At 42.4% G+C, this 25,281-nt stretch overlaps 1 protein-coding gene across 13 annotated transcripts; it reads right to left on the bottom strand.

Moving 5' to 3' along the window:
* Positions 1–174: 174 nt before the first annotated feature.
* On the bottom strand, positions 175–20,401 carry LUC7L3 (LUC7 like 3 pre-mRNA splicing factor). Of its 13 annotated transcripts, none has more exons than XR_014005326.1 (13): positions 20,173–20,401; positions 16,334–16,400; positions 14,621–14,660; positions 14,278–14,422; positions 12,918–12,995; positions 12,735–12,839; positions 11,423–11,584; positions 9,731–10,008; positions 8,721–8,881; positions 2,535–2,675; positions 1,851–2,429; positions 1,441–1,541; positions 175–839 (listed from the first exon to the last, which is right to left on the bottom strand). XR_014005326.1 is itself a non-coding variant. In XM_081184610.1 (12 exons), exons 1-12 carry the CDS (start codon positions 20,269–20,271, stop codon positions 1,958–1,960), a joined length of 1,434 nt encoding a protein of 477 aa, XP_081040736.1. In that variant the 5' UTR covers positions 20,272–20,401; the 3' UTR covers positions 175–1,957. The 13 variants fall into 13 exon arrangements, 6 of the variants coding, with proteins under 6 accessions (XP_081040736.1, XP_081040737.1, XP_081040732.1 ...); XR_014005327.1 differs by having other exon boundaries at positions 175–1,541; positions 1,851–2,006; positions 2,321–2,429; XR_014005328.1 differs by lacking the exon at positions 1,441–1,541 and having other exon boundaries at positions 1,851–2,006; positions 2,321–2,429.
* Positions 20,402–25,281: the final 4,880 nt, after the last annotated feature.

Genomic DNA, 25,281 nt, shown 5'->3' with positions numbered 1-25,281 from the left:
GTGGCGTATCGGATCATATGGTCTTCTTCTCCTATTCTTGCTTCTAACCTGATACTTTGCTTCTCTCAAATATTATGCACGTCTGCCTTTGCCTTTGCCAACAAATACAAATATTTTTATACTTTCACTATGTACTTTAGCACATATCCAAGAAAGAACACAATCACATGAAAATTGCAGTGTTACCTCTTTAAATTTATTTACACTTTTTAAAAAGCTATGGAAACTACTGGGACAGAAATTGGTTATGTAAATTTTGATGAGAGAAATACCCCAACCTCTCATTTTGATCTGGGGTGGGGGCATGGGGATAGACAAGAATGAACTTGAACACATTTGATTTATTTGGAAAGAAGTCTATTTAATATTAAACACTCAATGACAATCAAATGTGTAACAGAAAGTCATAGATACTGTATTTCCACTAGGGTATATCAAGAAGCCAGGTATAGCTTTGTTGTAAAAATGGGGTTTATTTTAGTTGGAGTCACACAAAATACTAAACATTTATCCTTGTGTTTCAAAGTTCAAGAATGAAAACTTGCAATTAAACACTGAGCAAGCCATGTGTTCAGGTTATGTTGGTTTATCACCTTAAAAGTCTTATAGGAAAAAAATGATAACAGGACTTAAAATTCTCAGTAGCATGTTTGCTTATTAACTTCTCTCTGCATTTTGAGAGGTCACAACAGTCCTGAATTAATTTTTATTTTAAAAAATCTAACTGAACTTTAATTTTTTTTTTCTATGCCACTACAGCTTTCTTTCACCTCATTTTAAAGCAGATCTTCGTATTAAGCAGTCTTCAGGCTTCTTCGCAGACTTGTCACGTGGTTGTCCTATAACGCAAAATGTTGGGAAAAGAGAGTCAGATAGTGGGAACAGAGATTACTTTCATTTGCCATTCCTAAACAGCGTCTGCTTGCTGCCCGCTTAACTCTTCAAAATCATCTCATAAAAATTACACCTAACACCCCTGTGTATTGGACAGTTAAGGACAAACATGACGTCACAATTCACCAACCACTGTTGTTGGGAAGCCATGTATTCCAACAGGGCTTGCACAGAGGTCAAATGCAAGTACCACTGAAACGAATGGAGGGTGTGCAACATTAGTGCTCAGAGGATTGCACTGTATGGCTTAAATCCTATGCACATTTACTTGGAAGCAAGCCCCAATGAACACAGTGGAACCTACTTCTGAATAAGCATGCATAGGCCTGCACTGTAATTGGTTAGGGGTTCTTAGAAGATAAGCTGAAACTATATTAACTATGTTGCAAGGAAATCAATCAATCATCTGGTTTTATTTGGGTTTATTCCTTACTTAAGGAATGACCCTGAGAAATCACAGGTCAAGACGGGGCAATTATTTATGTATAAGATTAGCTTCATTTAACTAACAATGTGGTTATATACATTCTTGCCATTTATATATACCTATTGGGTGTTTCTGACATTGGCCTTTATTTTCATTTGCCTCCCAAGTCTGGTATCAGCCAGTATATGCTGCTGTGTGCCATGGCTGCCTGGCAATTCTCCTACGCAGTAGGAAATTATAAACACATACCTCTTAAAGACTTGAAATGCATTGAATGTTACAAGGCGATTATTATGTAGTATTTATTGCATTTAATAAAGATATCTAATTCTGGGCAGCACTGCATCCCTACACACAGTTGAAAGAAAATTCCAATCAAGTTAATATCAGGTTAACAGTTTCACAATATATGCACAAAGATTCCTTTTCACTTTTTGTAAATAAAACACACAACAGTAAGCTTAAAGATTACAGGCAACAGCATTCAAACATGGATGTGGGTAGAGAAAGGAGTACCTGGCATGAGTACCTGCTTAGTTTGACTGAATCCTTGATTTTTAATTTGGCTTTTCATGGGCCGCTCACAACACCAACGCTGTGTGAGGTATGGTAGTCAGCTGCAATTATTCATAAACCCTACACTTCCATCAATCCAATGCTACTGGCTCTCGAGTTACAGAACAAACTGCATTAGAATGCAAGGCAAAGCAAAAAAACTAGAAACATCCTTGACAAAGAAATACTAGCAGTTTATATAAAAACAAAATAGTCCAACATGTGCCTCTAATATTAAGTATTAAAGCAAATGTTTCTGATGCACCAACACAATATGGACTTAATTACAAAATCAGTTCAAATTGTTAAAAAAGATAATAAATCCCCTAAAAATAAAAAATAGGATAATTAACTTCTAAGGGACTAGATTACAAATATGTTCCCAAGAGGCACACTAATGGGGGTATGAGTCTGCTACAAAATAGCCGATACAAAACAATGTACCTCAAAAGATTTTGCAGGACTACACTGTGTTTTCCTTCAGAAGTTGCTTTAACACCTCTTCTTACTTGTTGACTTAGCTCCATCTTCATCTGTACATACTTACGCTGCACTGTTAAACAGTAACAAAAAGCCCTAATCAAAGTTTGAAATAATGCACTTACCTCTGTCTGATCTGAGGTCATATCAGATCAGTTTTAATTGGACTGAGTGTCACCTTCAGATTTAATGTCTTCACTGGTCCCATTGACCTCACTCTTAGCATCGCCATCCTTGGAGTCCATGCTTGTGTCTTCACTCTGTTTTTCCCGACTACTGGACTTCACACTACTTTTTTTATCATCAGATCCCCTCTTTTCTGCCATGAAAGAAGACATTGACCATGGACTTCACAGTAAAGACACACAAGGTATCACGCTTTTCAGGGGTGAAGCATATGCCGAGACATCAGCAATTGGCTGTAAAATTGCAAACTAGAGATCAAAGTTACAGTGCTAATATTGAATGAAATATTCCACCAGAAAGAACAAGAACTGAGTTGCTGAGTTCAGAGGGAAAGGATAGCACAGAGGGGGGGGGGCAGAACTGCTTAATATTACAATGCAAAAGTCACTGACCTGTTTGATAGTTCTGGTCAAAAACCACAAGACATGTACATGCTACCTAACTGAAAACTACCTGATGTAAAGGCTAGCGTAAAATGTGTCTAAAACTACAGATTCATCACAGTATACAACTTTTAATCACTTAATTTAGCTCAAGACTATGTACAAATTTGGGGAAGGACCGTAGCTCAGTGGTAGAGCATCTATCTGCCTTGCATGCACAAAGTCCCAGCTTCAGCCTCTGGCATATCCAAATAAGGCTGGGAAAGACTTATTGTCTGATATGCTGGAGAGCCACTGCTGGTCAGAAAATACTGAGCAAGAGGGACTGTTGGTCTGACTCCTGTTGGCAGCCTCCTCTGACCTCTGATGCCAACACCTAATCTGCTGGCCAGGGCGGAGAGCCTGCTGGATCAGGCCAATGACCCATCTAGTCCAGCATCCTGTTCTCTCAGTGGCCAAACAGCTGCCTGTAGGAAACCAGCAAGCAGGATTTGAGTACAAGAGCACTCTTACCTATTGTGGTTTCCCCCAATTGGTATTCAGAACATGTTTGAATTCTTGACCTCTCGGACAGCACATGCACAGAACAGTTTGGAGCAATTTAATTTTTACCGGATTACGTATTGATCTTAGGTAACAAACCTTAACGTATAGGGTTAGATCCAGGCCTTACTTCATTGGTGAGGATACTGCAGCTGACAGAGGAAGGAGTGGTTTTAATTATTTCTCCTCAATGCAAACACCCTGCGCCACCTCTAACTCTGTTCTGGAGGGTTGGAACATCTTCCGGGAAAACATGGGAGGTGGGGCTGGGGGCTGCAGGGAGGTGAACTGGCGAACGTTACCTCTCCTCCCACTCGGCTGACCATCTGGATGGAAGGAGTCTCTTTCATCTGGGAAAGGCAAAGCCTGGATCCAAACCACAGAGCTGATTTTGATTTGGCTATTTGAATCAACTATGCATATGACTGCCTGAACTTTTAAGGACATTTAAATTTTGTGCTGTGTTTATAGATTTGCATGCTTATCTTTTTGATAGCCCATTTCCCCCAAACCTTTTTTCTCCATTGCCTCATGTACTATTCTCAAATGGTAGTGCCTGCTCTTCCCTCACTCTTTTTCCAGAGCCCATTCCCACCTCCTTTACCTTCATTTGCCTGCTATGCCCCATCACCTCACCAGGATTGGGGATTGACTCCCTACATGCCAACCACTGCCAAGAAGAGAGAAAGTAATCTGTGTAAGTGCATTATCAGGCTGATATTTAACAATCCATGACTGCCGGGAGCCAAAAAAAAGTAACCTTCAAAGCACAATAGGTTTCCAATTTTCATTTTCCTATCTTGCAAGAAGATGCACTTAATTTTCATGTCCAAAACAATTACAAGTTACAAACTTGACAAAGTTGCTTGAAATTGGGACACTAGGTTAATGGGACTCATAGGTCACTGAAAACAGGTAACTCTAAATAGCAGAGGTAGCTATAAGAGAATCTGACAATGGATTGGCTGCCAATAAAATTAGTAAAGCCAGGATAATGAGTTTACCTGGAGAAAATAAAAAATTAAGACAGCCACGTGTCCTTCTCTTATATTCAATGCATAGCCCTTTGCGGTGGGCAGTTTCCATATCAGACATGGTTACCAGGTTTTTGTCCCATTATATATAACATGCATATAGTGTAAGTCGTGTATGCTGTACACTGAAATCACTTGGGTATTTCTCTCATCAACATGATGAACCAAAATTCTTCTTTAAGCATCCAGATAAAGTATATTAAATGTTTTGAATGGCGGTATTTAATGCAAGAGCAAAGAATAAAGAACAGGGAACAAACAGAAAAGACTGTCAAAGCTGCATGGGTGAAGTTTCTGGAAAGGCATACTTATGGCCTACTGCAGGAGCAAAAGATTATTTTGATGTTTGTTTCAATTCCTTTTATCAAGAAAACTTAGAACAGCTTTATTATGCAGATAACAGCCAAAAAAGGGGAGGGGGGAGGAACTAAAAAGCAACCACTGCCTAAGGGAAAACACTCAATATGTGAAGCTGAGAGAAAACCAGTCACCAAAGTCCAGTTAACTTTGGAACTCTTAGAGGTGTCTGTTCCACGTAATAATTGCCTGGATAGGTTGCACTAACTGACCTTTTTGAAAGTCTTCAATTTTTGCTTTATTAGGTATCGCCGATTCACATGTAGATCCACTGAGGAACAGCAGTCTTGTTGCCCCGCAGAGGACTAGCTGTCAGTCCAATAAGTTTATCTTCTGTCCTATGTAGATACGATAGAGCTCAACAGCCCTTTAAATGGGCAAAATATGTAGATTCTCCGGAAGGTGTTTTATTGCTTTGAGTTTGGACAGATGGGGGGGGGGGAGGCGTTTTTCTTGGCAACTGTTAAACAGTTATTGACCTATTGGCCTGTGAATTAAAATAGGAAGCTATACTATGAAAACTTTTTTGTCTACTCTACGCTAAATCAGTTTTATCTTTGATTTGGTAAGTAGAGCTCAGGGAATAATTTGTTGAAAGATTTGTTACCCATCCCCATAGCATACCTGTAAGGAGTATAATCCTTATACCTATTTCTTGAAAATTGCTTTTCTGATCATAAAAAGGGAAATAAAATTGGCACACACAGTACAAATGCTGCAGCGCCATCTGTTCAAATACTGACTAGCTGTGCTTAAGTAAGAGAAACTTAACTGTTTCACTGGACAGGGTCAGAAATCGGGGTGGGGTGGGGTGGGGGTGGAGTGTTTCACTGACAAGTTAATAGAACTGAAATTTTATTTTGTATTTTTCAGTTTCTCTCAGATCTGGGGGATTTTCTCACTATGAAGCTCCAGTTTGCAAGGCAATGAGCAAGTTTTGCTTAAAATTCCAGTTCCTCAATACCAGACCAGTTGATAATATCTGTACTCATATCTTCACTGAGGCTTTCTTCAGAAAGGTCCTATGTGTAATTAACCTAATAAACTTAAAGCATGCTTTCATAAGTACAGAATAGAATATAGAACATGTAAGGAGGACAGACATTCATACAGCTGCTTAACAATGACTAACAATTTTTTTTTTTGCCAATGCTAAAGTGACATGGAAGGAAGTCAAATTCCAAGTGTAACCACAATCACAACACCAAAAGAGTTGTAGGAGAGAAAGTGGAAAAATAGCAAGAATAGTATTTAAACACACCCTCAGCTGGCGTATGCAGTGTAGTTGAGTCACACCACTTTTTAGTGTTACAGGGTGACTGGGAAAGGGGAAACAAGCTGTATATTCTGCAAACTAGGAGGTTATGACTTCTGGGCAGATACCTTCCCGTGTTGGATATAGATAAATGTTATTTAGCATTGCATACCATTAAATTGTGAAGTATTCTACTAAGCTACAAAACCATTAGTTTATACCCAAACTCAGTTCTTTGAAAATCCAGACAAAAGGCATTGAATAGAAGAGAATGAAGCAGTCCAAGATTAGTTAAATGGCAGACCCCCTGGAGATAATAAGATCACCATTTATGCAAGAAGTACCGTACATTGTTATTTTGAGTCACTGTTGTTTTCTCTAGAACCAATGAATGCCATAATACACTCTGCAGCCTATTCTGATGCCCCATTTTAGAACAGTACCTACACACAGCTGATTGCATCAGGCTTGCCTCACTGGGTCAGAACCATATATTTGTACCATTCCCATTACTCTGCTTTTATTAATCACAGTCCTGGGAACTCTGGTAATACTTCCTTGAGCAGGAATTCATTCAACTTTGCATTAATAAAAAGAAATACACAACCAACATACTAAAATGAAAATTATTTCTAGAGGCGAATAACAGGCAGTCATATCTAATTCATAACCATCATTCTATACATACAAAAGATGAATAAAGCAGTAAAAAAACTCCAAGCCTCTATTCAGTAAGGACACCTTAAAGGGATTTATGAAATACTATCCAAAACTGAGGCAATGAAGTTTCAAGAGGCTGGCTTGCTGATGACCATTTTTAAAGGCTTCCTTTCAATGTGGGGACCACAAAGCGTTATGCAGAACACTAAACATTCATATTGTTCACCGCTAAGGCGGCAATCCTACATACCTACCTGGGAGTAAGCTCAGTTTAACTTTGGGGCTTACTTCCCAGTATTACGTGACCCACATGCTGAGAAGGGAGATTCCAGTGTATCAAATAAAATAATTTAGGGCGGAGCATGTATACTAACAACCCCAGGTGAAACAGGCCATTTCCCAAATTACTTTGATAATGGGCTTGAAAATGGGAGAGGTTAACAGACATATCTATTATCAATAGAAGAGTACACTGAAAGTTGTTCCAGAGGCCAGAAATTTACCCAACATCTTTTAGACAAGAGGTGTACCTCTGACCTTTGAGGTTTTGCAAGTATCCCATTACATGATTGTATATGTGCGTGTCATTTAAAAATCCGAATTGAAGCTAACATGGATTCTTAATTTGAGAGATCAGGCTTTCATGTAATTTCTGGGTGGACAAAGTAACAAACAATGGAATGATTCACAATGAGCTGCAGTCTTGTGTGCTCGCCTCTCCTGTGTGGTCAAGAGGAAGAGTTCAGAAACTTTTGCTTACTGTGGCTGCTGTGTCACCTGGAGTGATATACTGTGGTTTCTGAAGCTGGCTTGTTGAAACCAACCAAGGTTAGTCCTTACCACAATTTCATATTAAAACAACATGGCAAACTCTGGTTAACTAAAAGCAGAAGCTTATGAATTCTTTATCTCAGCTTTGCAGGAGGAGAGCATATGAGCCCATAATTTGCTAAAGTCCATCATGTTGCACTAAAACTTGATTACCATTATATGCTAATGCAGACAGTATATCTGCAAGAAATCAGCCAGTGCAGTATCCAGCACAATAAGGAAAACTACTACACTCATTAGCACGGATTTAAAAAGGTATATACTTAACTTAATACCTGAAAAAAATAACAAGCCAAGAACAGACTTTAGTTAGGCTCTTTCATATTCCTAAAGTGTTGGAAATGCAGACGAGGATGAATAATAAACCACAGGGGCTGAAGAAAAAGTGTTCACCCAAGGGAAGCAACTGTAACTGTACATAAGAACATGGAACAGTAGTGACATACCACCTTTATGCACCATGTCTTCAGGAACAATTTAAATATCACACCAATTTACTGTTAGTATTGTTGAGTCTGCAAAATGGAGGGGTGGGCAGAAGGCAGATCAGGATTGACTGGTAAATGTCTGGGTTATTTACAGATCAGGATTTCTGACTCCTGCTTGTTTTACAACCACCACCAAAAACATGGTTCTGAATATACTGTTGCAGAGTGTGTGTGTGTGGGCAATGAGGTCTGTTTATTTCTGGTACTCAAAACAAATAGCTGGTCTCAGAATGCTTAAATTCTCATTTTATTTATTGCACAGCATAAACCAGGCTTTGGTTGGTGGATTTCAAGGGTTCTAGCAAAAAGCAAGTAGATCTGCAAGCCTGATGCTTCCCCACCCCTGGTAACAGGCACCTAAAGACAGTAACAGAAGACTTAACTGAATTTAAGTTCACAGATGTAGAAAAACTGAGGTAGTATGCGGCCAAGAGACACTCATCTACCTGGAATCTAAGAGTTTTATATATAATATGCTACAGTACTGGAAGGGAGAAGGAAAGGTGCATCAAGTATTTAAAAGTTTGTATTTAAGAGTTCAGAAGGAATCTATGGGGGCAGCAATCACTGGAAGATCATGGCACAGCTCTGCAGAAAAACTATTCTTCACCAGTCATATGAACTGACCTTTTTCCTTAGATTTCCTGTCTTGTTCTCGCTCTCTGCTTTTGCTTCTGTGCTTGTAAGATTTCCGATCCCGACTCTTTGACCGCCTTTTGTCCCTGCTACGTGATCTATGTTTTCTGTCTGACCTATCATGGCTTCTGCTTCTGCGTCGATCTCGACTCCTAAAAATGTAAGAAGAATGGGTGGAATTCAACCTGGTGCTAATGTGAACATTCCACCAATGAAAGGATTTCTCTTTGCACAATGGGACATTTCCCCCCCCCCCATGTCCCTAGATATATTCCAGGGGTTCCCTCAACACTCTGGAGCAGATTTGAGGATGGTGTGGGGAACGGACAAGGTGGGGGGGCAGTGTCTCATTGCACAAGCAGAAGTCATTCTGCTCATGCAGTCATTTAGTTGACTATCCCCAATAATAGTTAAAGCACTTCCCTAAATTTATCACAAGTAAACTTGACATAAAAACTTGACACATCCACATATGGATCGGCAAAATTGGGGGGGGAGGCACATTCACAGTTAAACGAAGCTTTGATATAAACTACAGTTTTGCTGCAAAATGCTTAGTGTAAAACTGCCTTGAGAAATGTAAGCCAAAGTTTGTTCAAAACTGGTTAAACCCTATTTATGCCAAGTTTTCAGATACAGTGGTACCTCGGGTTACATACGCTTCAGGTTACAGACTCCACTAACCCATAAATATTACCTCGGGTTGAGAACTTTGCTTCAGGATGAGAACAGAAATCGTGCAGTGGCGGCGCAGCAGCAGCAGGAGGCCCCATTAGCTAAAGTGGTTCTTCAGGTTAAGAACAGACCTCCAGAATGAATTAAGTTCTTAACCCGAGGTACCACTGTACTTGTGAGGAATTTTTAGTACTGAAAACCTCAAGCAGTTTCTCAGGAATACAATGTCTACACCTTTAGGTGTTCTCTGAACTCATCATCCATTTCAATTTATTCAATTAACTTCAAAGAAATATAATGTCCTTAGCCCCTTCCCAGACAGGTACCTGCTTCGTCTTCTGTCCTTGCTTCTTGATCTTTTATGGTCCCTTGACCGACTACCCCTCCTGTCAGAAGTTCTGCTTGAATGTCTGCTTCGTGAACGACTCCTCTTTCGTCTCTCTCTATCACGAGCCCTCTCTTTTTCTTTTTCTTCTTCTTCACGCCGTCGCTTTCTTTCCCTTTCTTCCCTTTCACGTTCCCTCTCTCGCTCTTCACGCTCTAGTTTCTCTTTTTTTAACCGATCATCGCGCTCAGGCTCTTCAGTTCTCTTTCTTAATTTTTCCTTAAAAAGGAAAGTATTACAGAAAGGTTACTGAAATCATAGAATTGTTGAATTTTAAGGCACCATGAAGATCATCTAGTCCAACTCCCTTGCAATGCAGGAACCTTTTGCCCAATGTGGGGCTTGAACCCAAAACCAACTGGAAGATTTCATGCTTCTTAAGAAAGGGCAATACTCACTACCATGACATGAATTTGAAACACTCTTTAACAGTCTATTTCAGATAAAATTTAAAGCATCTCCACTATCTGGTAACATTAATGATAACATATATACAAATAGAATCATAGAACTGTAGAGTTGAAAGGAACCCCGAGGGCATCTAGTCCAACCCCCTGCAATGCAGGAATCTCAACGAAAGCATCCATGACTGATGGCAATCCACCACAGAGCAATAGGCTGTATCGCTGCACACAAATAACATATTTTTGAAGAACCCTGCTCAATGCAAGAACAAAATTGTACTGAACACCTTGTCCTCAAATGTACCTTGATTTGGCAGATTAGAATCTCAGCTAACTACAGTTGGATGCATTATATGTATACATTTATGTGTACGTATAGTGCTTAAAACTCCACAGAATAGGCCATCAACCAAGAAAAACCATTTCAGACACCACTTCTTAATTGTTGGTTAAAATCTGGATACATTTATCAAAATATGTACCTAAATTATGCATAGAAGTGCCATAAAATATAACATTTTGTATGGGACAGTTCTAAGACTGTCACTGCTTTTTACTGAAACTCGTGGAATACCAACTTCTGTCTGTCTTAGCTCAGTAAACAGATTCGAAACTGCAAACACCTATATCAATCCAGTTATTTTTATCTTATTAATTTCTCATCCTATGCTGGTGGCTATTTTGATATATTGTTTAACTTTTGGTTTTCCCATTCCCCATAAATAATAATGGACACTGGCCCACTTTGCACATAATACCAAGCCAAACCAGAACTAAACATGAGCAAGCAGGTTTATTCTGTGATAAATCATAGTTTACTCATGAACCCAGGTTTGTGATTCGCCTGGAAGAAAATGAACCATGAGTCCTGGTAGTTCTGAGCAGACCAGAAGCAGCAGCCATTTTTGCTGTAAGTACCTGCATACTTGCTTGCTCACGCCTAGCCATGGTTTGGCTTAGGGATATGTATGAATCAGGTCAGTGTGTACTTTAACCTTTGTGTAACATGGATGAAAATAAAAATAAGTCAATACTTTTATCTGTTGGTAGTATTCAAGAATATAAGCTGAGAAGTTCACCTACTTGGTATCACAAGGTTCTGAGTATTTCAGTTCATAATGGCACATTCTAAAATCATTTTTATAGTGGCATCACCACATACACAGGCTATATGTTGACAGTATTGCCAAGCACATATAGATCTATATATACATGCAGATTGAACATACTTTTAGTTCTTCCACTGTAGCTTTAATTTTTGCGTAACCCATATGCTGTTTTCCCATCAAGTGATCATCTACCCTGGATTGTGCATCTCCTACGATTAAAAATGCTCCACAGACTTCACAAACTTCCATCTGCTTTTCCTGAGCTGCAAAGCTCTCAATTGTCTGGAAACAGAAGATACTTGTTAAAACGGATAGTTACATTAACGCTTTATTTATTATTTACCTAGCAACAATACAACTTATTTTTCAAATTCTTAACCTACCCCTTGGCATGCAAGCAGCTAACCAATTGCTATAAAAATACACACAATTTCATGCCCAAAGCAGATCACAAGATTGGTCTAACTGCATTATAATTCAAGTGCAGGTGCATCTTTAAAACAGACCTTCATGCAATTCTATCTGCAAAGCAACTGACAAGCATATTATTCCAGCTGCACACAATATAGCATTTAACAACCCCTCTAAACCCAAGGCTGCCATCTGATAATAAGAAACAAGTCATAATCTTCCATTGTGTTAAAATTCTACTGGGTTCATTTCAATTCCAAAGGATTGTTGAAGTTCTAAGATGGTCTCTATCCCTTAACAGGTCAAGAACAGGGATGTGGCCAAGATCTCCCTCTTTCAAAGTGTTTTCTGCATTCCTGTGTATCTGAGAGGATATTAACCCAGTGAGGGACACATTCTAGCAACATTATTTATTCTAAACATAAAGCGTTGTATCCTGAAAGCACCCCTCCCTTCTGGAACAATTGAAGGGGGGGGGGGAGGAGGAAGAAGTGAAAACTGCCCCCCTCCCTGTTCTGCTACTTCTGAAAGCCTCTGCTGGATCAAAGAGCTTTGCACCAGTGGAATGATGCCACTAGAAACAATCCTCCAATCCCATAAATTGATTTGCCTTTATGCAGGCTATTACAGTCATACCTTGGGTTGCAGACACTTCAGGTTGCATGTTTTCGGATATGGACGCGGCGAAACCTGGAAGTACCGGAACGGCTTACTTCCAGGTTTCGGCACTTTGCGCGTGCGCAGATGCACCAAATCGCAGACACGGCGCTGCGGGTTGCGAACATGCATCCCACACGGATCACGTTCGCAACCGAAGCATCCACTATAATCTCATATACGCATGGTTAAAGCTCAATGATTAATAAAGTATGAAAATATTTTGGTGGCAATCAAAGAAACTATTTATTCAACAAGTTGGAAGAATACAAGCTGGAAAAATAAGTCTTTTGTGAAGTCAAGTTTATTTGACTGTATTCTGTTGGGGCTTCCAGACTTAGAGAAAAACAGGACTCTTACTTACCGAAGTTGTAGATCTTAGCAACTCTCTTTCCTCTTTTAACTGTTCAACAAGTTTCATCATGCCTTGAGCCTCTTCCACCTTTCCTTCAGAACCTAGTTCTTCAATCTAATAGAGAGAGAACAAAGTTAGTATAATGTCTTGATCCAACTTTATAAACATTTCTGTATGATTCAAGACAATTACCTGTTGTAGAAGTACATCAATCTTGTCAGTTAATACTTGAATCTTCTCTTCATTTTTACCAGTAGGTCCTGCTGCTTGCTAAATATTAAAATAAAAGTAACGACACCTAAAAGTTACAAGTGCAACAAAACACTGTTCTGCTTTGTCATGTCCACAGCACAACTCATATCGAAGAGTAAGTTGTAAGAAGAAAAAATTCCACAATAAATTCATCTACATCAGAAGTGAAGAACCTTTTGGGCTCCGTGGGCCAGATCCTTATCAAGAGTGATCTTACAGGCCAAATATGACAGGCGAGTGGCCCTGTCTACCTGTCAAAATCCCTTGCTGGAGGGATGAAACTGCTTCAGGTAACGGTTTGCCAAACTGCTCTCTGAAGCCCCTCCCTGCCATTAAAGTTTGCTCCTAAAAGGTTAAAAGGGCAGGGCCAACAGTAAGGGGAATCCCACTTAAGTGTTGGAAATGGGTGCACCAGAGATTCCTATTGAGTCTGAACTCAGGATTGCTCCCCCTTTGCAGCAGCTGATGTGAAGAGAGTGATCCTGCTTAGCACTGTGCAGTGCTTTGAAGGCTCCTGAAAACCAGCTGGTTGTCACGAGATTTGGGGAGGTGCACAAGGCAGATATGGGCAAGTCCCACAGGTAATAGGATGACATCAGATGTAGGGCAGGTAGCCATGGCTTGCCCCAAGGCCAAAGGGGGAGGAAGGCCAAGTCTGATCCATAGACTGGAGGTTCTCCACCTCTGTTGTACATGGTGTCTGTGCAGTCCCAAATATGGGTTCTGCACTTGCAGGGTCCCTTTCTGGAAATTCTGAAAGCTAAGCTTTCACTCTCCACACTGTGGCTTCCACCTCCCAGTCAGTTATCTCTTAACCACCAGAGCAACAACACACATTTAGAAACTCGATTCTGACGAGTTCAAAAGTTAGCTTCAAACAGCACATATATTAGTTTCATCTAAGTGTGGCTTATGTTGTATCTTGCTATTCTTGTATTTGTTCAGTTTTAAAGAACTTATAAAGCAGTAAGTGAACCGTATATACATTGAGAAACACAGTTAAGACTGGTAATTCAAACATGCTATAACTCCTGGTCAAGTATGTGTATCATTCTACTTTAAAGAAAACTTATAAGAAAATACAAAGGGTGGTATCTAACATCACATGAATGGGCACCCGCATGTGCAATGAGACTGCTCCTCTTCCCCTCCCCTCTGCAGGCTCCCACACTAGAGTAGATTTGGGGCACATTACAGAAGTGCAAAGGAGAGAGGAAAATACATTCTGTAAACAGTTCTGCAAAAGGATATCACCCAAAATACCATATGTGTTTAACGTGCCCTCTGCTTTTGTACTTACACCTGAAGCCTGTTGAGTCTGAGACAATGCTAAACGTGCATGACCTCTTCGAATTCGGCGTTCCACCTCTGCAAGCAAGCTCTGTAAATACCGAAGGAAGTCTCTTTCATAGCCTACTTTCATGAATCGAGAACTCTTCTCATACCTGACAATGTTAAAAAAGAAATGATTACATTAAACTTCAGATAAAGGTCATCTCCATATTACATAACAACGAAAGACTATACGCTATCCACCTCATGAAATTTTAACTGAGGATTTTTTAAAACCTCATTTAAATGCTTGCATTATTGCTTAATTATATTTATTAGCTTCTTATAATTATAACTACTAACACACTCACTGTTTTCTGAGGTTTTCATCATGAATTTTCTCACAAGGACCTAGAAATAAAAGCAATAATGGTGATACATTCAAATGACTTTCTGATAACACTATGCCAACAAAGACCTGGATAAAGTTCAACAGTTTTTAACCAAACTAATGTACAGATTAAAACTGGGGTGCCTTTCCACAACAGTACTAACAGTTCTAAATGACTTTCTAGTGTATTGCGATTAGGCTGGCATAGTACCAGAATGACTGTAACCTGATCAATATTCCACCGACACACCAGAGCAGGGCTAAGGTTTAAAATCAAGAGTCATTTGCTCAGAGACAAAATGGGGTGAGGTAGGGTACAGATTCGCAAGCCTAAGGAGAGTGAAGCAATATATTTTTATGAAGATTCAAGTGTACTTGGCTTCATATTTGTTTTTCAAAGTTTGAATGGAATCAGTGGCAGCACAAGAACAAGCGCATCACACCCCTGCAACATTTACTGAGCTAATAAAGAGTGGTTATGAACCTCTGAAATACAGAAGCCCATGATTGTCGAGGCAAAAGAATGTACTGAAGAGATCTTACCTATCAATCTAGAATGCTACAACAATTCCAAACCTTGTTGGTGGCACATCTTTAAAATACACACACATGAATATCTGTGATATTGTCCTGGTACAATTTTGGTATGATCCACATTAAAAATCAGAGTGCTAGTGGAAGTCTTAGGAACACTGCCGTTGGATCTGAAATGTGAACTAGAGCTTGACAGCACTAAAGCTGACAGTATATAGTTAGCTATGGAGTAAGGCCAGAAATGAAGGAAATATTGGGAAACTATTGCTAAAGGGTTTTTGCAAGAACCTGGAAGTTTGCATTTTGATTCTTTGACAGAAGCCATATACAGGCGTCCGTCCACTTAAGCGCAATTGACTCACACACAGCTGTGTATACAGGTGCCACCAGAAAATAGATACTGTAGATTCAAACTGGGAAATGGCAGGAGAGCTAGAGAGTCCTCAGAGCTCTTAAGGAGCTGCTACTGCTTTTCCATGCATCCTTCAGCCAGCCCCCGAGCTTCGACTCTAGTTGAAGAGAGTTGTGTGGATAGAACTGGAGAGCAGGAAAAAACGAGTTTTTATAGGCGGCTCCCCACTTACATGATTTTCCCTTATGCACATGGGGGCCCTGGAATGTAACCCAATCTGCTATGAATAGGAATGTGAGGCAGAACATTTTCCAGTAACTGAAAATGTTCCCCTCCTCCCCAGTGCTTCATTTTTCTTTTGAAAATTTTCTGATTTATAAGCTCATTAGAAACAATGAACAGATCCCAACTGCAATGAATGTAGAGAACATTAGGTAAGCTTTTCAGTTTTCTTTTGCTCTATTTACTAATTTCAAATAAAATAAAGATACCAATTACATCACTCTCTAGAGCACCAGAAAATGTTCCAAGGCAAATTATCCTAAACAGCATATGAATTTCTTTTGGAAAACTTTCTAAAGCAAAATTTTCTGGAAAATTCACATTAATGGCTCTGAACTTATGCAAATCTAAGATTTTTAGTCATCTTAATGAGATGATTTTGTGACTCTCTGTGTGTGTGTGTGTGTCTGTCTGTCTCCATCCATACATATAGGAGGTAAACAAAGAAAATATTTATTCACAGCAGCTTCTATCCATGACCTTGACATTTGCTTTAATATAAGGAAAAAAACCAAAGGCACTTACCTAAGTCAGAACGGGTATTTGTGAATAATTCAGCTGGACAAAACCCACAAAGGTAATATTTACAAACCTGATTGAGAAAAAGAAACTTAAGTTACTTTCCTTACACATCAAATTTAGACAGACACAAAGCTGTAAGAGAATTAAGTAATTTGCTCTTGTTCCAATTCTCTTTCTTTCTCTCTCTTTCTTTTTAAACCAGCCTTACCCACCAGTGCTAATTTTGGCTGCATTTAAAATATCCTAAGCACAAACCATCTAGGTAAGCATTACAGTATGGATGAGTACTGACTCATTTCTTCAGGCCCTTTTAGAGGGCTGTCAGAAGAGTAATAGCACAATCTGTCCCTTCAACAACAACTTTTCACCAACCTGCATCAATTCCTGGTTTCCTACAGCTAGCAAGTAAATTAAGTAAAAACCTATACAATACACTGTTCGAGAATTTCAGTCAAGAGCTGTTGATGACTATGCTCTGCCTCCAAAGTCAGAGGCAGCGATGCTACTGAATACCAGTTGCCGGAATTGTCTACACCCAAACACAAGATGCTATATTTTGGGGTTCTGGTGTCTCATAAAAAGGAAAGAAACTAGCAACTTGATCTCAGTTCTTCTCATTTAAACCATGTATGGAAGCACCTGAGGCTGCAATCCTACAGTAACGTAGCTCAGGGGCAGAACATCTTCTTTGCATAGAGGTTCCAGGTTCAATCCCCAGCCCTTCTAGGTGAGGCTGAATTCAGTTTTGAAATCAGGGACAGTCACTGCAAGTCAGTGGAGACAATGGTCTGACTCAGTATAAGGCAGCTTCCTGTGTTCCTCAGTAGACAGCAATGCAATCCTAACTCCTAAACGCACCATCTGAGAGAAATTAGGATGTGGAATATTACCCTATCCTGGACTTAAACTGAGCAAATGACTCATCTTGGCATAAAATAAGCCAGTGGAAGTTATGTTGGCGTAACGGGCAAAAAGAGTATATGTCAGGGACAAGGACAGGGATCAACAGATTTACACTGCATATTAAATCCTTTCATTCACTGGTTCCACCTCCACAGCAAGCCACCAAAATATAGGTGCAACTAAAATTCATCACACAGGAGCCAATGGAAAGGCAGAAAATTAATGTCTACACTGTCCTCCAACCTTGCCCCACCTCCAGCCTAGATCTGATAGGCTGCAGCTTACCGTATTTTTCGCTCTATAACACGCACCCGACCATAACACGCACGTAGTTTTTAGAGGAGGAAAATCCGTAGGCATGCCACCCGTAGGCATTCCCTCCATAACACGCACAGACATTTCCCCTTACTTTCTAGGAGGAAAAAAGTGAGTGTTATGGTGAAAAAAATACGGTAACTATGCTGGTGTATCTGTCTGGCTAGGTTTGCTCTGCTCACACCAGTGAACTTAGTGAGACTTACTGCAGAGTAGACAGGTAATGGATTGCTCTGTAAGTGAGCAGAAAATAACACTTTTTCAATATATTGTTAAAGAAACGTGTATACTATGTGAACCACTATTTGACTTCTGGGGGGGGGGGGAATCAAGGAACACTTTTTTGTGCCATCTTTAAACAGCTTCTATAAACAGGGGCCAGTGAAACAATATCTGCAGATGACAGATTGCCCATGTGTAGTGCCGATATTTGAGGAAGATATTGGTACATTTCTCTGGAAATTTCCTAGGTTCTAGCACGTGGAAATCACACTAGGTTCTAGCACGTGGAAATCAGAAACGTTTTCCCAACTGCACAGAGGTTATTCAATTTATATATTGGTTATATCAGTGAGTTGCTTTTCTCAAAGAGCGACCCTTAGCATCTTACATTAAAACCAATTAAGAACATCCAACAACAATCTAAAAATACAGCTAAACAGATACAACGGATGATGAGTTACTGATCCCACCCCACTAAAAGAGGCCACAATGCCACCTTTCAAATTAAGGAAACAGAGGCAAGGTAAAAGAGAAAAGTATTTGCCTGGAGCCTAAAAATAAGATAAAAATGGTGTCAGGCGTGCATCTCGGGTAAGAGCATACTACACCCTCCAAATATCCTGTGGAGGGGGGCACACAACGAAGGGTCTCATATGATGACTGAGGGCTTCAGGGGAGCAGTGGTTCTTGAGGTACTGTGGTCCTCAACTACATATGGCTTTAAAGGTCAAAACCAGCACTCTGAATTGAGTCCAGAAACTGATAGCCAGTGCAGTCATGCCAAAATCAGTTATATGTTCAGACAGTTCTATCCCAGTCAACAATCTGGCCTCTAAATTCTGCACCAGTTGCAGAACCATCTTCAATGTACAGACAACAACAATTTTGCATGTGTTTGATTGGTGTGTGATCGCCGACATGCACACTGTGGCCCTGAAAGGGGGCTGAACGGGGTGGGCTTACAGTACACATGTTCTGCCGACGTGGGGAGTTGCCTGTATAACACATTGCAGTAGTCCAACTTAGATCATCAGAGCTTAGACACCAGAAGTTAGGTTGTTCCTGTCCAAAAGGTGATGCAGCTGAGCCATTGCTCAAAGTCATCAAGGCCACTTGAGCCTCAAGTGATAGCAATGGATCCAGAAACACCCTCAAGTTAGGTACCTGTTCCTTCAGAAGGAGTGTGACTTCAACACATTTTAGGCAGCCTGCCCAGAGTTCCCTAAGGCAATGCCATAACAGAGGAGCAAAATGCTTATTGACATTATGAAATCAACAGCTCTTTATGTGTAGAGATAGCAAAAACTGTGTTGGCTGTTAAGGGGGGAAATGTACTCTTTCAATGTAAATGAATGTTCACTGCTGTCATGAGTTAAGAAGCAAAGCCTCTGGAGAAACTCAATGATCACAAATCCCTAATTCCTGCAAATACTGTGTGCAACCAGGATACCTAAAGGGCCAGTTCCTCTCCTAAAATACAGTCAGTTACTAAGTCAAGTGCCGAGACTCTTGCCCATGTGTGGCCCTCATCTGAAGCACAGTTGGTGGGAACAGGTGGCAGGACCTTTGACTGCAGCACTCAGACGTTAGAACATCCTGCCCCAGGTGTTGCATATCTCCAACCCCTCGCACAATACTTTAAATAAATTTGTGTTTTTGCAGACCTTTGGCCAGATCAATGCTCGAGTGTATTTCGGTCCCCCGCATGTTTTAGTTTTCAGCTGTGCCTGTATTTTGCAGCCTTATTCACTTCGCCAGATAGTAGTACTGCAATGCTTTCCGGTTGTTAACATTCTCTCGTAAGGCAGCTGTGCTTCGTATTAGAAGGCGGTGGAACAAGCGATCTTAAAAGCATCACACCTTAAAGAAGAGTTGAAACTACAGGATCGGTAGGCCCTTTATTAGAGCAGTGGGTGCCTCGCCCTCCCCAAAGGCTTCAAATCTCCCTCTCCGTGCGCCCCCCCCCAAAGGCAGACGCCCCAGATCCAGAGGTTTAGCTCTTGTTCGCTTCACCCACAAATCCTCAGCGTGAACATAACGGGGGTACAACGTTCCCTTGTTTGTCCTTCAACCCCCAAGGCCGCGAAACGCAACCCCGTTTTCCTCCTGCAAAGGCTTTTCGAGGCTCCCTGCCCATCGCGCCCGCTACCCGCTTCGCAGGGCCTTAAGGTGCCCTCACCTCTTTGCCTGCAAGCTATTCTAGCAGTTAATAGCGGAGCGGCTCCTCCTCCTCCTCCCCATTTTAGGACCTCCGCCAGGTAAACCTGTTCCTCGCCCTGCTAACTGGCCCATCTTCTCTCCCCTCCACTTTACCTCCGCCCCCCAAAGCGCGCGCAAAAGGGCCTTGACCAAGCGAGGGCCGGCGATAGAGCAGGAGGAGGCCGCGTCTCGGCCATACTCACGCTATCGTGGTCCCACCGCACGTTGCTGCGCTTTTCATCCGGGGCCAGGTTCCTGTCCCGGCCCATAAGCTCGTCCAGAAGCTGGGCGGCCGAAATCATGATGCCCCGCTCGTCAAGTCCGGCCTCTCCGCCGCGGCCTCCAGCGCTTTCTTTCCTTCCCGCCGCCCCCTCCGCCTGCCCCCCCTCCTTCAATAACACCCAAACCGCGCCGCTGACGAGAGTGACAGAGACAAAATGGCGGCACCCTCAAGCCCAGGGCGTCCCCCACAATGCACCGCGCAGATCTCGCGCAACCGCCCAGGGTCTTGTGGCCCAGGCCTAGTGCTCGCCTGCGCGCGGGTCTCGCCTGGGGCGCGGGGGAGGGAGTCGTGGGAGGTGCAGCTGCGCAGCCTTCTTTTCCTCTTGGATTGCGAAGGTGCAAGCTGACAGTTACTCCTGACTAGAGCAGCCCGTTATAAAAAAGGGTGTCCTCCGCCTTCAAGAGCGAGCAGCGTTCAGTTTTGCACAGATCATCCCCTCTTTTGGATAGAAATGCGCAAGAGTTTGCAACCTCTTCACAGAATTCGGGAAATAAAATTTTGAAACGACTTGATCTGCTCTTCTATACATAACACTGCTGTATTTTAAGTCGCTTTGTTGTTCTCTTTTTTTTTGTAAGCTGCTTGAGTTTTCGTTTCTGAAAGAAAAGAAAAAAGTGACAAATACAGGAGATAGCTCAGTCGGTGGAGCAGGAGAATCTTACTCTAGATCATGGGTTTGAGCAAAAGACGACATAGGCGCCGACTCCATGGGGCTTGAGGGGGCCCGAGCCCCCTCAAAAATTCGTTTGGGGGGGCTCAGCCCCCCCAATAATCTCGGGCGGCGGTGGGCGCGTCTGCGGCTTTTATAGGGCGCCCGGTGCGCACCAGCTCGATAACGGGCACCGGCGCGGCGGGGGGCGCCGGGCCGGGGGAGGAGGGCGGCCGGCCTGTCTCCTTGGCAACCCCATTGAGCAGCGCCGGCTCCCCCGGGAGGGCCATTCCCCCGCGCCGCCGATCGGCAACACCGCCGACGCTGTGGCTGCCCGAGCCCGAGCCTGAGCCTGAGCCCGACCCGGAGCCCGAGCCAGAGCCAGAGCCAGAGCCAGAGCCCAAGCCAGTCAGTCAGTCAGTCAGGAAGGAAGGAAGGAAGGAAGGAAGGAGAAATGGGGAGGGAGACGAGGGAGGAAAATTGCGCGCAGGGTGAAGAAAGGAGAAGGGCGAACGAGACGAGCTTCCAACCCAAAAAAGGGCTGGAAGACTGGGAGGATGCAGGATCGGGAAAGAAAGCGACGCCTTCCCCGCCCGCGACGTCGCCCGCTTGTCATTGGCAGCGCAGCGGGTGCCCAGAGGGGCTGGGCACCGGCGCAGGGCCGCTCCGCAGCCGCGGAGGACAGCTGCGCGGCTAGCAAGGTGTGCCGCGTAGAGCGCGGCCCTTGTGTGGCCCGGTGGCCAGGCAAGCTCGGGCGGGGACCCCCATGCAAATCTAAGACGGGAGAAGAGGGCAGAGCAAAGGGGGTCCCTTCCCCAACCTCCGGCTCTGAGACTTCCCTGAGCCCCAGAAAAGCGAAAGGATTTTCTCTTCTTCTTTTATTATAAATATTTTATTAAGTTTTCAAATACAAAGTTAGAAACATACACTGAAGAAAAAAGTAAAAGAACAAGAAAAAGAAAAAAAGAAAAAGAAGAAAAGAAAACCAACCATTCAACACGTTTTTTATATAACTAACTGGACTTCCTCGCATCTCCCTTACCCTGCATTCTTTATAATAAAGATATCAGCAAATTATTACCTTGTTTCGTACCTTATTTTGTACTTTTCAAATATTATACCTCTAAATTTAACATACTTTTCATCAGTTACTTATATCTTAAATTAAACATAGTATTACCTTAGATTTTGACCTTTTCTTACTTAAAATATAATTTCCTGTTTCCCAAATCTAATTGCTGAAGCTATAGTTTCCGAATCGTGTAAATTTTTAACATTCATACAACTTATATTGTTTTTGTAAATAGTCCTTAAATTTTTTCCAGTCCTCTTCCGTTGTTTCTTCTCCCAAATCTCGGATTCTGCCAGTCATTTCAGCCAGTTCCATGTAGTCCATCAATTGCTTCTGCCACTCTTCCAGTGTGGGCAAATCTTGTGTCTTCCAATATTTTGCGATAAGTATTCTTGCTGCTGTAGTTGCATACATAAAGAAAGTTCTATCCTTCTTTAACACTTTCTGGCCAACAATGCCCAAGAGGAAGGCCTCTGGTTTCTTGGGAAAGGTATACTTAAATACCTTTTTTAACTCATTATAGATCATTTCCCAGAAGGCCTTCACTTTTGGACAAGTCCACCAGAGGTGAAAGAATGTCCCTTCAGCCTCCTTACATTTCCAACATTTATTATCAGACAGGTGATATATTTTTGCAAGCTTGACTGGGGTCATGTACCACCTATAAATCATTTTCATAATATTTTCCTTCAAGGCATTACATGCCGTGAATTTCATTCCGGTGGTCCATAACCTTTCCCAGTCCTCAAACATGATGTTATACCCAATATCCTGAGCCCATTTTATCATGGCTGATTTGACTGTCTCATCCTGAGTGATTTTCTCTTCAACCTGCCCTCCATCCTCTTGCAGAAAACTCTTTGCCTGCCCTGCCCGTATCTCGTTTTTGCTTTTTAATTCCACACACGCACCCTTCGGACTTCGTGGCAATCGGGCGCGCGGGTGCGTTTCCTAAGAGAGTGAGGACCCCCGCCTCCTCCCCACCTGCTCCCTCGCCAGCCAGCCAGCCGCGCGCCCTAGCCGGAGAGCCCCGGCCGTCCCCGTCGCGCAATCGGCTGGATCTCCCTTCAGCAGGCCGTGCTCACAACTCGGCCCAGGGACCCCGCAGCAGCGGATCTCCGGCCCAGCTGAAGAATCCGGCAACAAGCCCCCTCCTCCCCAATCGCTCCGCCGAAATACGCTCCAAACCCCCCCAGATAGGCCGCCGGCCGCCAAGTCTAGTGACGCCCTGAGCCAGGGTCTCTCCCCAACACCGCCACCTCGAACTGCGTTCTCCCGGCTACCCGAGCGAACCAGCGGCAGGACCCCGGTATGGGCCCCCCCAATATTTTTGATAAGTCGGCGCCCCTGAAAGACGACCTTTGTGGTCCCTTCCAACTGTACAAACTATAAAATCCAAGTCCCGTTACCCAAGCCTCTCAGAGCCTCAATACACAAACAATGGCTCTATTCAGCTTTGTTTTAAATAATCCTCTGGTCCCACATTTGCTTAACGAACCTTCAGTCCTGCACCTGTTACTATTAGAACCCCAATGGGAAAGGCAGTGTGTAGGTGTTTCCCCACAGCTCAATAACACAAAGGAATTAAATTTGACAAGGAGTACTTTAAAAAAATAGTCTCATGCTGTGAGACAGAATCATTATACAATCACTTGATAAAATATGGCCAGTTTTTGTTTATAAAACATCTGACACCTGAGGCTGAGTACATGAGACTCAAACTGCAATCCTAAACACTAGTCCTGAGCATAATGGGATATACTTCTGAGCTAAGTCAGAATTTCCCCCAAAAGAGAACTATCGTCAGCCAAGTATTGTCCTGAATTTGTGAACGGTACACAGAAGGGAAGTCATATTTGGCTCCTTGTTTATATGAGTTACCAACCTTTCTCTCTCTAAAGGCTTCTCTGCCTATCATATCATCGTACCTGTGAAAAAAACACACAGATTTTTTTCATGGAGAATCCCACCCATTCCAAGTAAATTTCTTAGTATTCCCAGGGTTTAAAACATTTTATTTTAGTTGAAAATGACTCTTAGATCTGGACAAGTGTTTGCTTCTGGATCAATCAATGTGAACTTTTATTATGCAATCACAGTACAGTGTTCAGTGCAAAAACAGTATCATTAAAACAAAAAACAGAACACAAAATCTTAACCATTAATTATTCTGCAAAACAATGGTGCACATTTGTTTTACTGCTAGAAGGAACCTGGCACTAAAGTTTTGTTTATATTATTTATTTTCCCATATTTTATTAATATATTTATGCCCCACCTTTCTTTTTTAAAAAGACTACTAGGCACCTTAAACAATATTGAATCATTAAAAAAACACAACCAAAATAGGGAAAGTACACCTCTGGCAGAACCCCCTACAAACTGTCAAAATAGTGACTCGGTCCTACTGCACTAAAATATGTTAAGTCAGTGTTTCCCAACCTTTTTTGGGCAAAGGCACACTTGTTTGATGAAAAAAATCTCGAGGCACACCACCATTACAGCCCCGTGACGTCAGCGCGCAGCGTCACGCCGGGAGGGACGCACGAAAGTGTAAGTTTCAAATTTTTTCCCTCCCCCTTGCCGGGGAACCTCCAAGCTTTGGGGGTGGGGGGGAGGAGGCAGCAAAGCGAGGCAGGAAGGAGAGCGCAGCTTGGCTGGGTGAGCTTTGGCAGGGGCAGGGAATGAGAGCCGCGAGGCGGGCGCTGCGGACGGAGGCACTGCTCGCCGAGCTCGCAGGCAGCCAGGCAGGCAGACGGCGAGAGCCCCGCGCTGGGTGGCCTCTCCTCGCCGCCGCCGCCCCGCCTCTCGCCGCCCGACTCACCCGCCTCCCTCTAGGCAACATCTCGCGGCACACCAGGCAACATCTCGCGGAACACTAGTGTGCCACGGAACAGTGGTTGGGAAACGCTGTGTTAAGTAATGGGACAGGCCAGTAGTGATGGACTTGAGTGGTTTTCCCTTAGGAGAGCATTCCATGGCTATAACGCCCCAACTGAGAAACTGCTGTCCTGTGTGTCTGGCCATCATAATTCAGACAGCAAGCACTCTCCTGTTCCATTTTAAGAAGCAATCTGCAACATGGACTCTAAGAAACCTTAATTATATTACAAAATGTGCACATTGTAATAAAACTGGGGACAGCATTGGCAGATTACTCGGGAGACATAAATTTACCAAGTCCAATATTTCAAAAGGGCTGCTCTACATTGTATTTAGCTATTTTAGATTTACCGCTGTAGCCTGTTCTGCATCCGTTTAGAACTGCTACAGTTTTTTTTTCTGGGCTCCAGCATCATCTCTTGACG

The sequence above is a fragment of the Podarcis bocagei genome, assembly GCF_964188305.1.
Source record: "Podarcis bocagei genome assembly, chromosome: 2".
Lineage (NCBI taxonomy): Eukaryota > Metazoa > Chordata > Lepidosauria > Squamata > Lacertidae > Podarcis > Podarcis bocagei.
The sequence above is the reverse complement of the archived record's forward strand: the minus strand, read 5'-3'. Positions and strand labels throughout refer to the sequence as shown.

What these genes read in the sequence shown, in the direction of transcription:
- LUC7L3 (XM_081184606.1), bottom strand. Translation starts at nt 20,271, where the DNA reads ATGATTTCGGCCGCCCAGCTTCTGGACGAGCTTATGGGCCGGGACAGG. An exon ending in AAATACCCGTTCTGACTTAG is followed by an intron (nt 14,661 to 16,333) that starts GTAAGTGCCTTT and finishes TTTTATTTCTAG; the next exon opens with GTCCTTGTGAGAAAATTCAT. An exon ending in AGACTCAACAGGCTTCAGGT is followed by an intron (nt 12,996 to 14,277) that starts GTAAGTACAAAA and finishes TTTAATATTTAG; the next exon opens with CAAGCAGCAGGACCTACTGG.